This window comes from Myotis daubentonii, chromosome 16 (genome assembly GCF_963259705.1).
Source record: "Myotis daubentonii chromosome 16, mMyoDau2.1, whole genome shotgun sequence".
Classification (NCBI taxonomy): Eukaryota; Metazoa; Chordata; class Mammalia; order Chiroptera; family Vespertilionidae; genus Myotis; species Myotis daubentonii.
Window position 1 is genome coordinate 48,214,377 of NC_081855.1, and position 12,359 is coordinate 48,226,735.

Below are 12,359 nucleotides of genomic sequence, written 5' to 3' on the forward strand. Positions count from 1 at the left end.
GGTTGCGGGCACATTAGTGGGGAGTGTGCAGGAGGCAGCTGATCGATGTTTCTCTCTCATCGATGTTTCTAACTCTCTGTCCCTCTCCCTTCCTCTCTGTAAAAAAATCAATAAAATTTATTATAAAAAAAGACAAGAAAAGGAAAAGCAGACCCAAGGGGCTGCTGGCGTCCCAGGGATGGAAGGAAGGGTTGTGCACCTGTCCTGGGGGGGGGGGGGGTCCAGGTGGGTGAGGCTGTGGCGGTGGTGGGGACCCAGGGGTGTGACTGGCATCTCAGCGGGTTAGCGTGACAGGTGAAGAGAGGAAGCTGTGGCGGCACAGGCAGAAAGAGCGCCGTGAGAGGTGGGGGCAGCCTGTTACCTTCCATGTGGGGCCGGGGGCTGAGCCCCCGGGGGGCCCTGAGTCCTGGGGGGGCAGCAAGGTAGGGATCGGCTGGCGGCAGGGCGTGGGGGGGAGGGAAGCCACTGAGCTTCTCTCAAACACCTGGGGAGCAGAAAGTGGGGGGCAGTTTGGAGGAGACGCACAGGGAGGACAACGGAGGTGCTGGTCTATGGCTCAGGCCCCACGGGAAGCGAGGGCCTGGGCTGGCACTGGGATCCCAGCTTCGCTCCTCGGCCCTTCACAGTCATCACTGGCCACTCTGCCCTCCCATTTATCTTGTCTCCAGCAGCCCTGGGAATCCAGGGTCTGCGGCCACTCAGAGAGGGGGCCGGGAACACTGGAGTCTGAGTGACTTGGGATGGGTTCGAGGCACCTGGGTATTAAATGTTCAAAGAACATTCAAGGGTGGGGGTCTCAGAGCACAGGGGGGGTCTCAGGGCAGTTAGGGGTGATTCACAAAGACTGAAAGCAAAAACCTCGCCTGGCCGGTGTGGCTCAGTGGTTGAGCATTGACCCATGAACCAGGAGGTCACAGCTCGATTCCTGGTCAGGGCACATGCCCAGGTTTGGGGCTCATCCCCAGAAGAGGGTGTGCAGGAGGCAGCTGGTCAATGATTCTCTCTCATCATTGATGTTTCCATCTCCCTCTCTCTTCCTCTCTCTGAAATCAATAAAAACATATAAAAATATTTTTTAAAAACCCAAACCTGCAGGGAGAGACTTTAGACCCACCCCCCCTCCCCCCCACACACACTTTACAATGGAGAGAAAAATCGAGGCAAGAACAGGGTCCCAAACAGGCCGGCACCCAGCGGGAAGCCCAAGAGTCCAACCCCTGTCCTAGTCCGGCCACCTCGCCCCAGGGTCAGCTTGGCAGGGAAAGGGAGCCGGGTCTGGCGGACGACCCGGGGGCCAGCCGCAGCCCTGACCCACCTCCAGCTCCGCGATGATGCGGTCCTCGTCGTCCTCGTCCTTGATGGCAGAGGCCATGATGGGTGGGGTGGAGGCCGGGCGGGCCACCTCGGACACCGTCCGGCGCAGCTTCACTTGGGGTTTTTGCACCTCCAGCTCCTCGGACTCGGCCTTCTGCAAGGCCCAGGCCCCGTCAAGCCCAGGCTCTGCCCCGCCTCCAGCATCAGCTCCCCTCCTAGGCTCCATGGGCTCTCGACCATCTCCCACCTGCCCTGGCTCCTCGTCCTCCCAGGACGGCCCCTTCCCATGGGGAAGCCCAAGCCAGAACGGAGTCCCCACTGGCCAGCTTCTTTCCTGCCACTTCCTCTGAGAGGGGACCGTCCGGGGGATCCCTGGAGGGCCCTCAGGAATCCCCCTAACCCCACCCCTCACGCCCTGCCCCAGGTGGGGCGGTACCTTGATGAAAGTCGAGTCCTTCTTGCTGGTGACCACAACCTCTCCGGTGCGCGTGGTGGTCAGGCCGTGGGAGGACGGGAAGCTCCGGCGGGGAGGGGGTGGCGGGGGTGACTTGGAGGGCTTCTCCGTGCGATACCGGGGCACCGTCAGCTCATCTGCAGGCAGCCGAGGGGCTGGAGGTCAGGGGACCTGTGCCACCGCTGACTCCAAGGGGCTAGACCTTGCTTCCTCCTCCAAGGAGGAGGGCACAGGACACAGCCCCCCCCTCCTCTCTTACCTCCCCCTGCAACCCAGCCCCAAGCCCTGTCACTCCTCTAACTGCGCTCTCATCCCTCCATACTCCAAGTGCGGTGCACGGACCCGCAGCCGCGGAGCGCCCGGGAGCTTGTTAGAAATGCAGAAGCTCAGGCCCCACCAGAGCCGCCGGATCGGAAGCCAGGTTCTGGCAGATCCTCAGGCGATGTCAGGTACACGTCGGAGTCTGAGAAATGCTGTTGTCCTTCACCTCTTTCCCCCCTGCCCCTCAGCCCCTGCCCTGGTCTGGACCTCTGTCCTTTTTCCATCAAAAGAGAACAATACCTATTGCAAGAGCCTGTCCCTGCCCACCAGGCTCTCCCCCTGATTTTTCTGGTGGTGGGGACTGTTTCCAGGGCCACGTGCAGAAGAGACACTCACACCTGACACTCCTCTGCCTGTGATCCTCCGTGGCTCCCCATTACCCAAAACCACATCCCACCGCCCTGTCCCAGCACCCTCTACACGTGCCAATCTTTCGGCCTCAGCTTGCCACTCCCTGGCCCGGACCCTGCTGGACCCTCCAGGCATGTGCACACGCCGTTCCCTCTCCCTAGCGTGCCCGCGCTCACTGGCCAGGGAAGCACCTATGTGTTTTCAAGGCTCCAATGGAAAGGGCCCTCCCACGGGAAGCCCTTGCTGCCCTCCCAGGGCTCCTCTGGGACTGCTGCACACCAGAGCTCACCTCCACCACTGCACTTAGCACCACATCCTACTTCTGCCCTACACACCAGCCTGGGACAGATGACATGACCACACTGGGCTTAGTGCCCTCGTCTGTACAATGGGAATAACCACCATGACTGCCTCCTGGGGCCATTGCAAAATTATAAGAATTAATATATAGGAAGCGTTTGGGGCGGTTCTTGTCACATAGTAGGTGCCTGATAAACATCTACGTTAGTATCAGTCCTCCACTAAATTTTAAGCTCCTTAGAAGCAAGCAGTGTCTTAGTCCTTATTCCCAGCACCTAGCGCACAGTAGGTGCTCGACAAATGTGTGCAGCAGGAATGAATAAGTGAATGAGTGATGATTGCCATTTCTGGTTCAGATTTGTGCCTCCCCTGTGAGCTCACAGGCTGGGGTGGGGGGCCGGGAGCACTGGAACCATGTCTATATGGATCAGCGATGCACCCTATGTCGGCACAGCCTGGCTCAGGGTACATGCTGGGTCTGCCTGGACTTACTCCTCCTCCCTGCGTGGTCCCCTCAGCAGCACTCAGGCCAATGGGGAAAGCCCTGGACGGGTCCAGCTCTAACCCAGACTCTGCGCTTCCTTTCAGTAGCTGAGGGTCAGGCTGCTGATGTCCCAGCCCCTCCCTTCTCCAACAGCCTGATCACAAAGATTCTCACTCCCCCGTGCTTCCCCCATCAACCTGAGAGCTTCTGAAGATGGGGCTTCCCTTCTCTGGGCTCCTCACCCGCCCCTATGTTCCCCCGTACCTGAGCCCCTCCTTCCACTGGGCTCCGTTCGGGGGGCTGCCTTCTGGCCGTGGGGGGCCTTCGGGGGCTTGTGGTCAGGGGTGGGGGCCGGGCCTGGGTGGGCCTTGCTCGCACAGTCCAGGTCAGGGATGGCCTTCAGCAGCTCCGCCTGTGTCTCCTCCAGCAGCCGATTGATGTCCTTGGCGCTATACTGGGTCAGGGCCGCCCGCTTCTCCTCCCAGTCCCGCTCAGCAGCCTTAAGAGGAGGGGGCAAGAGTCAGGACTACAGTGGCCGCCCGCTCCTGGGCCTTCTGGGCCTCAGCCCCTTCCCCCAGGCACACGTGCAAGGAATGGTAAAGGAAGCCCCACATTTGGCCCAGCCCCCCGGAGGCCTGGGAACTTCTTGAATATTACAAGCTTTCTCCATGAGTCTGGAATGCTACCTTCTTCACAGACTACTCTCTGGACACACTTAGACCTGTTTCGGGACGTTCTCTTTTGTTTCATTGATCACACAGTCTATTCTTATGCTAACGCCACACCGCTTTAGCTATTATGGCTTTATAATATGTTTTTCTGACTAGTCGGCTTCTCAGACTTCCTCCTTCACCAGGAGGAATTACCCATGCCACGTCGGCACTTCCAGCCGAGGATGGTGGGAAGATATGTGAGCCCAGCTGACCCCCTATCCCAGGCCCAGTACCTCCACAGACACAGCCTTGTCCACGCTTCTCTTGCCAAGAGTGTCCAGGCCTTTGGTGGGGTTGCCCCCCTTGGGGGTGGAAGGGGCCCCCTCAGCTGGCCCACTCAGCTCATGGAGGTTTAGCGGAGGGCTGGGGGGTGGCATTTCAAAGTCCAAGCTCTTGTTGAAGTCAGTCTCGGCGGTCACCTTCTTAGGGGACTGATTCAGGAGGTTGTTGGGGGGTGGCCACACACCCTCATCCACTTGCCTGGGGTCGGAAGAGTTAGAAGCAGCTGTGAGACCAGCAGGGGGGTGGGCCCACGGAAGGGAAGCCTGGCCTGAGGGAGGCGGGTGTAAGAAGGGCTCTGGGGTCTTGCAGGACAGAGGCAAGAGCCTGGGGAGGAGTGACTGCACCCAGCATTAGGGACAGACAAGCCTCGAACAAGTCGGAGTTGGGGTATAGCTCCAGCTGGACATCAGTGACCTTTAAAAGGGGAGTCCGGATAAGGGGTCAGGCTGATCTATCAATCTGGGCCCAGGGTGTGCCCCCGTGGGAAATCGGAGGTCAGAGGTCAGAGGCCAGGGGCAGAATGACCTTCGGATCTGGGCCAGCATGTCTGTGACCCCGCGGCAGCGCTTGAGCAGCCCATCCAGGCGCTGGGGCTCCTCCTTCAGGAACTTCACGGCCTCCACCTCCACGCGCAGAACTACCCGCATCTTGCTCTGTAGGCCTGGGAAGTGAGCTGAGGGCACCGGGAGGTGTGAGCTGAGGGGGGAGCAGCTCAGAGGAGTGGGGGGATGGGCAGCAGAAAGGGCAGTGCTGGGAGGGAGGGAGTGGGGGGTGCCGCGGGGACGCCCACCTGGACCACGTGCCACATCCACCGGCCCCCAGCTCACCCTTGAGCTCGGTCAGTGTCTCCCCGAGCTGTTTCAGCACCAGCGCCTTCTCCTCCAGCTCGGGGCCCGGCACCAGCCGGTGGTTGTGGGAGACATCCCTCTGGATCTTCTCCACCGACTTCTCCAGGTCACTGCAGCCACAGAGAGACCCTCTCAGCCCTGCTGGCCCCAGCCCCGCCCCCTGACATCGGGCAGCTGGAAAGAAATCAGGCCACCAGTCAGATCAAAATGAAAAGCCGTCCACCAGGCCACGTGCCCAAGTGAAATCGGAAATGCCGGCCCTCGGAGGTGAGACCTCAGAAGGGCCCTCTGATGGGGCCCCCGGATCTCCTTCTGAAACTCCGGTCTTTAGCCACATCAGCTCACACCTCCCTCCCGACAAGGCGCATCCTCCCATTCGCATTCTGCCGAGGAAGCAGCAGAGAACTTGGCGGCCTTGCAGAGCGCTAGCGGCAGCTACATGCGCCCAGAGGGGGGTCTCTTTTCTTGCAAGGTGGCACTGCCGTGTCCACCTACCTTTCCTCAAATGATCCAGACACTCAGCCTCTTTCTTTGAGGACAAAACCTCTTTTGATTTTCAACGGGCTTATGCTGAGCCTGTGTCGTTTTAAACCCCACATCTTTCTAAAATGTAAATCAGACCCAGCCACGACCCCCTGTGTTGAACCTTAAATGGATCCCATCGTTCTGCGGCGAAATGCCAAACTCTTCAAGGCAGTCAAGAAGGGCATGAGGGTAAGTAGTTGAAAATTTGGCTCCAGAGTCAGACAGACCCAAATCCCAATCCCAGCTCTGCCCGCCCCCGCGGAGAGATCCTGGACAAGTTACCGACTCTCTCCAGGCCTCAGCCTCCTCATCCAAAAGATGGGGTTGGTAAGAGCGCCTTCCTCCTGGGGCCGTGGTAACGATTAAATAAGCTAATGCAGCCGGGAAACGGATGGCAAGCCGTCAGGCCCTGGGGACTGCTCTTACTGTCCTTCCAGCCACATCTCTTGTTCTCGTCTCTCTCGCTTCTGCTTAGAACCGTCTGGAATTTCTCTGAGGTCCTTGCATGTGCTTTCCTCTCTGAGCTTTTTTTTGGTGCACCGTTCCCGGAGGTACTGCAGTACCGGGTCGATGTGTGGAGTGGACGGAGCAAGCTCCTATTCCATCTCCCTGCTCCAAAATCCACTTAATATACTTTCCTTGGATAGAGGATGTATCAGATATTAAACCGATACTACACTTGATCTTAGCCAAAAGGCCAAGAAGTGATCTCTGGGCTTTTTTTAATGCCATTTCCTCTGCTTAGAATATTCTATTCAAACACACACACACACACACACACACACACACACACACACACACACTCAGACATGTGTGCACATACACATATACGTGTGACTAATACACTTGTTCTCAGGCCTCAATGGGAACCTGTCCTCTACTCCTTACACTTGAGGTTGGGGGTCTGCTTCCTGCTCCCTACCCCCCAGCCTCTGGGGCTCCTGTTTGCTGGACTGTGCAGCACCAGGCAGGCAGAGCCGTGCCTTCCAGAGTCATAGCCGATGCCCAGCACCTGGCAGGGTGCCTGGAGCAGAAGAGCTTTCTAATAAATAATTGTGGGCTGAATGATTAAGTGAAAGAAAGAACTGTTGATCTCAGTGGGGCCTGCAAAAAGGACTAAAAAAAAAAAAAAAAAGGAACAAGAAAGAAAGAACCGCCGCCCGGGCAGGTCACCTCAATTCTGTCCTCGAGTCACTGGCACCCCTGACCCACGTGCGGGACTTCACATGCCTCCCTGACAAATCCCAGCGGCTGGATTTCAGCTCCACCGTCCAAGCGGAGACAACTTCTGAATCTCAGTTCTCCCACCCGGCAGATTTGCTCGCCCTCAAAGCTCTGTCATCAGCAAACCTGATCAGCATGCCTTCTCCATCTTCATCCAACTAGTGGGTAAAAGACAGGCCGCGCTGGCGCCCAGGATGAATTCCTGTGACTCAGCACGGCCAGGGAAAGTGCTAGCATGTCCCTAGCACTTCTTATATGCCAGGTGCACACTCAGCCCTCCCCTTTCGTTACCCGATTTCAGTGAGTTTTAACCTTTTCATCTCATGGCGCACATACACTAATGACTGAAATGCTGTGGCACACCAACAAATGTATGATTTTGCCGATCTGACAAAAAATGGATAAAATGTTGATCCATTCACACCAGGTGGCTATTTTTGTGTTGGCTGTGGTCATTTTTTTATTTGACAATCTAAGGGAAAAGACGTCAGCCCTCGCACTGAAGAGTCTCACGTTCCATTCCCGGTCAAGGCATGTGTGGGAGGCAACCAATCAATGTGTCTCTCTCACATCAGTCTGTCTCTCTCTCTCTCTCCCTCCCTCCCTCTCTTCCTCTCTCCCTCCTTCCCTCTCTCTCTAAAAATCAATGGAAAAAATATCCTCAGGTGAGGATTAACAACAAAACAAAAGTAAGCCCCTGCCCCTGACTAAATAGTCAGGTATTGCACGTTTTAAAAATTCTTGCAGCACACCGGTTGAAAATTGCTGCCTTATTTAATTCTCACCACAAATCCTGTGAGTGGGACCCATGATTATGTCCAATCTACACATAGATCAACAGTAGCTTAGACACCAGACGACACTTCCTAGCCTCGCTGGCAGTTAGAAGTGGCCGTAGACTGAGGTTTAGCCGATGGCATACGAGTGAAAGGGGTACATGCTGTTTCCAGGCCTGGCTCACAGGAACCTCCCATGTAAGCTCTCCCGTGCTCTCCCCCCTTCACGTTGGCTGAAAGGCAATGACCCTGTGGGTGGTCTTGGAAGGCACATATTGAAGATGGCGAAACCTCCATTAGCCCGGGTCCCTGGGTGACTACATGAAGGAGGGCCATCTCACTAACCCACCCGATACTTTCCAGGAGAAAGACACGTCTATTACTTTTGAACCATTATATGATTTGTTACAGCAGCTACCCTAACTAATCAATTAGCCACCTCAACTGATACTACTGGCTTTGGCATTTTTATTAAAAAGAGGCTCTGGGAGATTAAGTAACGTATCATACAGCTATTTTGTGGCAAAGCAGGACCTACTCATGTCTGACTTCAGCCATTCGGTTCCACTGCATCTCACTCCCACACTGGAGGACGCATAGTATTGGCCTTAACTTCCTGCAAGAGGCCAGGGCGAGAAGAAGGGGCAGAGGGGAGCCAAGGAAGAGCAAGTGTACAGGGATAAGGAGGGGCCTGGTCCACCTGATGCCTGGGGAGGCTCTGGGAGCTGGGCAGGGAGGGCCCTCATGGCCCAGCTGGAGCCACTGCAGGCCTGGTGTGCAGCACAGCCAGGCACCACCCCAAAAAGGCAGGAACCCCCTTCAAAGCGGGTGGAGAAACCTGCCAGAAGCAATCTATCATCCCCCAAGCTCTCGCAAGAGAGCGGTGTGAGTGACAGGTTTGCTAACAGGGCAGGGGGTAGTGAGTCTATGGGTTCCCGGAGAGCTGAGCACCAGACACTCATAGGACAAAGGCTTAAATCCATCCTTTCATTCCCTCTGCCTCTGTGCCTTTTTACTTCCTTTTATTTCCCTTTAATGTCTCAATAAAGGTGTGTGTGTTTTTTAATTCCAACCCAGCTCCTATGTGGTGAGTGAAAAGGGCAAGGAGAGAACAGAAAAGTCAGGTAACAGAATTCTCTGGGCTGGGCAGCCCCCTGGTCTACTTGGAGGTCGCACCTGAGTTGTCACTAAGCTTTCACACCTGGAGCCAGCTTGTTTCCAAGTGGGATGACCCCTGATTTCATCTCAGCTCCAGGGAAGTGGGCCCCAGGCTGAGGGGCAGGGGGACTTCTCAGGAGCCCCTTGCAAGAGGTACAATCAAATAGGACTTGGTGAGGATGCTGGGCTCCTCCGAGCAGCGTCTCCCAGCTCCCTGAGTCACTGTCCAGTTGAACCCATGCCCCCTCTGGAAAGAACTGCAAACATCTTAATACTTGGCACCAATGAGGAAGCCACAGCACAGAGAAGGGCGGAAACGGCCCCGATCACACAGCCTCTCGGTGCTGGAGCAGGACCTCAGGTCCCCTTGTGCCCGGTGCCACCAGGAGGGAGGCCAGAGCAGGGCCTCTGTCTCTGACCAGGGAAGGCTGCAGGGGGGGAAGGGGGGCTCACACAGTGGACCAGCAGCGAAAGGTAGCGTCTTCCTTCCACGGTGCCAGACAATCGAATCTTGGCCAGACAGCTATTTGCTAAATTTGGTTCAAAGACTGTCTTCTGTTAACTCTTCCACGTCTAAGCATTTGGGGGTGGGGTGTTCTTTATTTCTCATTCCTTCTGAAAACGCCAGATTTTTTCCTTGGCTATCCCTGGTCTCAGAGATTAGGGAACGGGGATGCTGGCAACTGTGGCTGGTCAGCGCCAAGATGACCAAGCTAGCAACACCTGCTCCTCCACCTGGATACTCTACCGGAGGGTCAGTTTACATGTCACAGGCCAGAATGAAAGCAGACAGACGGCGCAGTGAAATCAGGCAGCTGGCCACGTGAAAGCAAGGCTGCAGGCCACGGGGTATCCAGACTGTGGGCCATTAGGAAGAAAGATCATAGCAAAAGCAGGCATCAAGCCAGAAAAAAAAAGAACTCAGGAATTGCGCCAGATGGCCCAAGGTTTGTGGGTCACCGAGAAATCAGGCCACGCAGGAGAAGGAGAGCAGACTTCAGAACAGACCAACGTCATCTGTGATTCAGAAGGAAGGGAGGTTGCGCGCCACGCCGGCCTCACCCCCCGCCCCCCCTCCCTCCGCCGCCAGGCCCAGCCTCACTTCAGCTGCTGGGTGATGAGCTCCTCGTCGTTGAGGTAGCGCAGCCGCTCCTCCTCCACCAGGGTGCGCTGTCGCTGCAGCGGGTCCTCGTGCCGCCGCGCCGCCTCCGACACGCGCATGCTCAGCTCCGCCTCTGTGCCCTTCAGCAGCGCGCGCAGCGACTCGAGGTTCTGCAGCTGTCAAGGCAGATGGACCGATGGACCGGGGTGGGAGGGGATGGAGGCGCGCATCAGGGAAAGGGCCAGGAGGAGGCAGGCAGAGGACAGCCCCAGGCCGGGCGGGCTCCGCAGCATAGGCGGCTGCTCAGCTGCGGCCGTGAGCAGCTGCGAAAGGCTGGGATGGAGGAGCGCGGCGTGGGGGGTGGGGGGTGGGGGGCAGAAGCCGAGGGCTAAGTTCTGGAGGGCAGAGGCAGGAGGAGAGAGGCATGGGGGGTAGTGGGGGAGGGGTGCTGAGTGGCCCAAGCAGAAGGTGCGGCTGCATGACTGTGGACGTGAGCAGCAGCGAAGGGGTGGGATGGTGGGGGGCGGAGGACAAGGTTACTGTGCTGGGTAAATACAGAGGCAAGGAGAACAGGGTATTTGGGGGACAAGGAGTGGCCCTATGTAGGGCCCTGCCGACCATGGATGTGGCTTCGATGGGCTCAAGCACTGGGGTTTGATAGAGAGTTTCCATGGCTGGAACGGGTAGACTAACTTAACCCTCGAACCCAGCTCTAAGGCCTAGTTGGGGCAATGGTGGGGGGGCGGGCGAGATCTTATCTGTTGCCCAGATGGCAACTCGCTGCCCCCCTCCAGCCTGTCTCTGCTCATTATTCTCACCTGACGGGCTCTAGGGCCCTCTGGAGGAGCGGGCACCGCGATGCCAGGCTCCTGGCTGGGGGGACCATCTGCCAGGCGGGGCAGGGTGGGGGAGGGAAAAGGGGGACCGGGGCGTCCCTGAGTACTAGCTGGCGGGTGGGGGGGGGTCAGGGGGGCGGCTCCGTGGGCTGGACGGGGGTTCCAGGAGCGCGGTAAGGATTCAGGGACGGGGAAGAAGGGCTCAGTGTCGGGGACACAGCCGAGGGATGGGCTTGGTCAGGGCAGAGATTCAGCGAGGGGGCAGAACTCAAGGAAGGGGAAGGGGAGAAGCGTTCGGAGAGGGGCCCAAGAGAAGGGCCCAGTGATCGGCAGGGACTCAATAGAGGGAGTAGGGACGGGCCCGGACTTGGGGGGGGGGGGGTCCGCACAAGTGGGTGGGTTCAGACGGGGCGGGGCCCCGGAGGGGGCGGTACCTGGAGCTTCCGCAACTGCTGCAGCTGGCCGCGCAGGTCGCTGGTGCTGCTCTGCAGGCCGCGCAGGTGCAGCTGCATCTGCAAACGGCTGATGGCGGCGGGCTGCCCCGCGGGGGTGCTGCTGGCTGAGGGTGGGGGAGGGCCGGACACTGGGGTGGCCCCGCTGCTCCGGCTGCCGGACCCGCAGGCTGCAGAGGGGCCGCGCGGATGGGAGAACAAACCATGCGCTTGGAGGCGTTGAGGCCAGGTCGTCCCCCCCCACACACAGTAGCGACAGAGGCACGTGGCTCTGACTCCCTGCCCCAGATGGTAGTCAGCCCTCCTGTGGGGCGTCAGGGCAAAGACTTCTTGGGCTAAGGTGACTACTCATTTTCCTTTCAAGTATTGTTTACAGATTGGTAATCTGAGGCTCGGAACGTTTACGGGGAGGAGAGCAGGGTCACTCACGTGCTGAGGGCGTGGCTGCTCCATTGGAGCTTTCAATCTTCTCGCTGTGGCACAGGGAAAAGAGGGCCATCAGAGGGTCCGGGCTGGCCCCAGGCAGTCAAAGCTGGGTGCGACCTAACCATACTCTCCAGGCCCCAGATCTCAGGATGTAGCCCAGAGAAAGGCAGGGACTCACACCCAGAGTCACACGGAGAGACACGGGCAGAGCTGAGCCCGGGGCCCCTGCTGCCCACGCTCCCTCCCTCTTGCCCCAGCCGCGGGCCCTGCCTGGTGCTGGGAGCAGCCTCACCTGGGGGTCTCGGGCTCCGAGCCTCGCAGCAGGGCGCTCTGCACCAGGCCTGTGAGGCTGGCAATCTGCTTCTCCATGGCCTCCATGCGCTCCCTGGGGAGGACGGTGGCTTTGAGCAAACCCTTGTTCAGGCATGGGGTCCCTTCTGACCATTGCTAAGATTAATAATTAGAGGAAATACCATTCCCTCCAGCCACCAGCACACAGACAATTCCAAGGGCCCCAACAACTAAGGATCAAGCCCCCCCCCCAATCCCCATATAACATTGGTAAGCCCGTCTCCATCCGACAGTCACCCCCTCCCTCCGCAGTCTCATCTCTCACCACTGGCTCCCTAATGGGCCCCACCCTTGCCTCTCAATGCCTCCACGCGTTCTCCCTTTGCCTGGAATGTCCTCCTCTCTAAATCCAGCCCAGAGCCCCCAGCTGCCTTGAGGAATCCCTGTACACCCTGCCACGGGAAGTGCACGCATTTTTCAATGCATCTCGCCCACTAAACAG

The 12,359-nt window shown here is 58.1% G+C and overlaps 1 protein-coding gene and 1 pseudogene across 8 annotated transcripts in view; both read right to left on the reverse strand.

Moving 5' to 3' along the window:
• The window catches only part of SRCIN1 (SRC kinase signaling inhibitor 1), a 64,344-nt gene that overhangs the window by 9,894 nt on the left and 42,091 nt on the right, over positions 1–12,359 (reverse strand). For 6 of the 8 annotated variants that reach the window (XM_059670804.1, XM_059670806.1, XM_059670803.1 and 3 more), the window contains 11 exons: positions 11,859–11,951; positions 11,570–11,613; positions 11,123–11,310; positions 9,853–10,028; positions 5,047–5,177; positions 4,745–4,892; positions 4,171–4,417; positions 3,489–3,723; positions 1,751–1,905; positions 1,316–1,468; positions 362–484 (listed from right to left, as the gene is read on the reverse strand). In XM_059670804.1, the coding sequence (XP_059526787.1) occupies positions 362–484; positions 1,316–1,468; positions 1,751–1,905; positions 3,489–3,723; positions 4,171–4,417; positions 4,745–4,892; positions 5,047–5,177; positions 9,853–10,028; positions 11,123–11,310; positions 11,570–11,613; positions 11,859–11,951 (1,693 nt within the window). The remainder of the gene's footprint in view (positions 1–361; positions 485–1,315; positions 1,469–1,750; positions 1,906–3,488; positions 3,724–4,170; positions 4,418–4,744; positions 4,893–5,046; positions 5,178–9,852; positions 10,029–11,122; positions 11,311–11,569; positions 11,614–11,858; positions 11,952–12,359) is intronic. The other 2 variants (XM_059670805.1, XM_059670807.1) reach the window with 1 other exon arrangement.
• On the reverse strand, positions 6,122–6,301 carry LOC132219493 (U2 spliceosomal RNA; annotated as a pseudogene).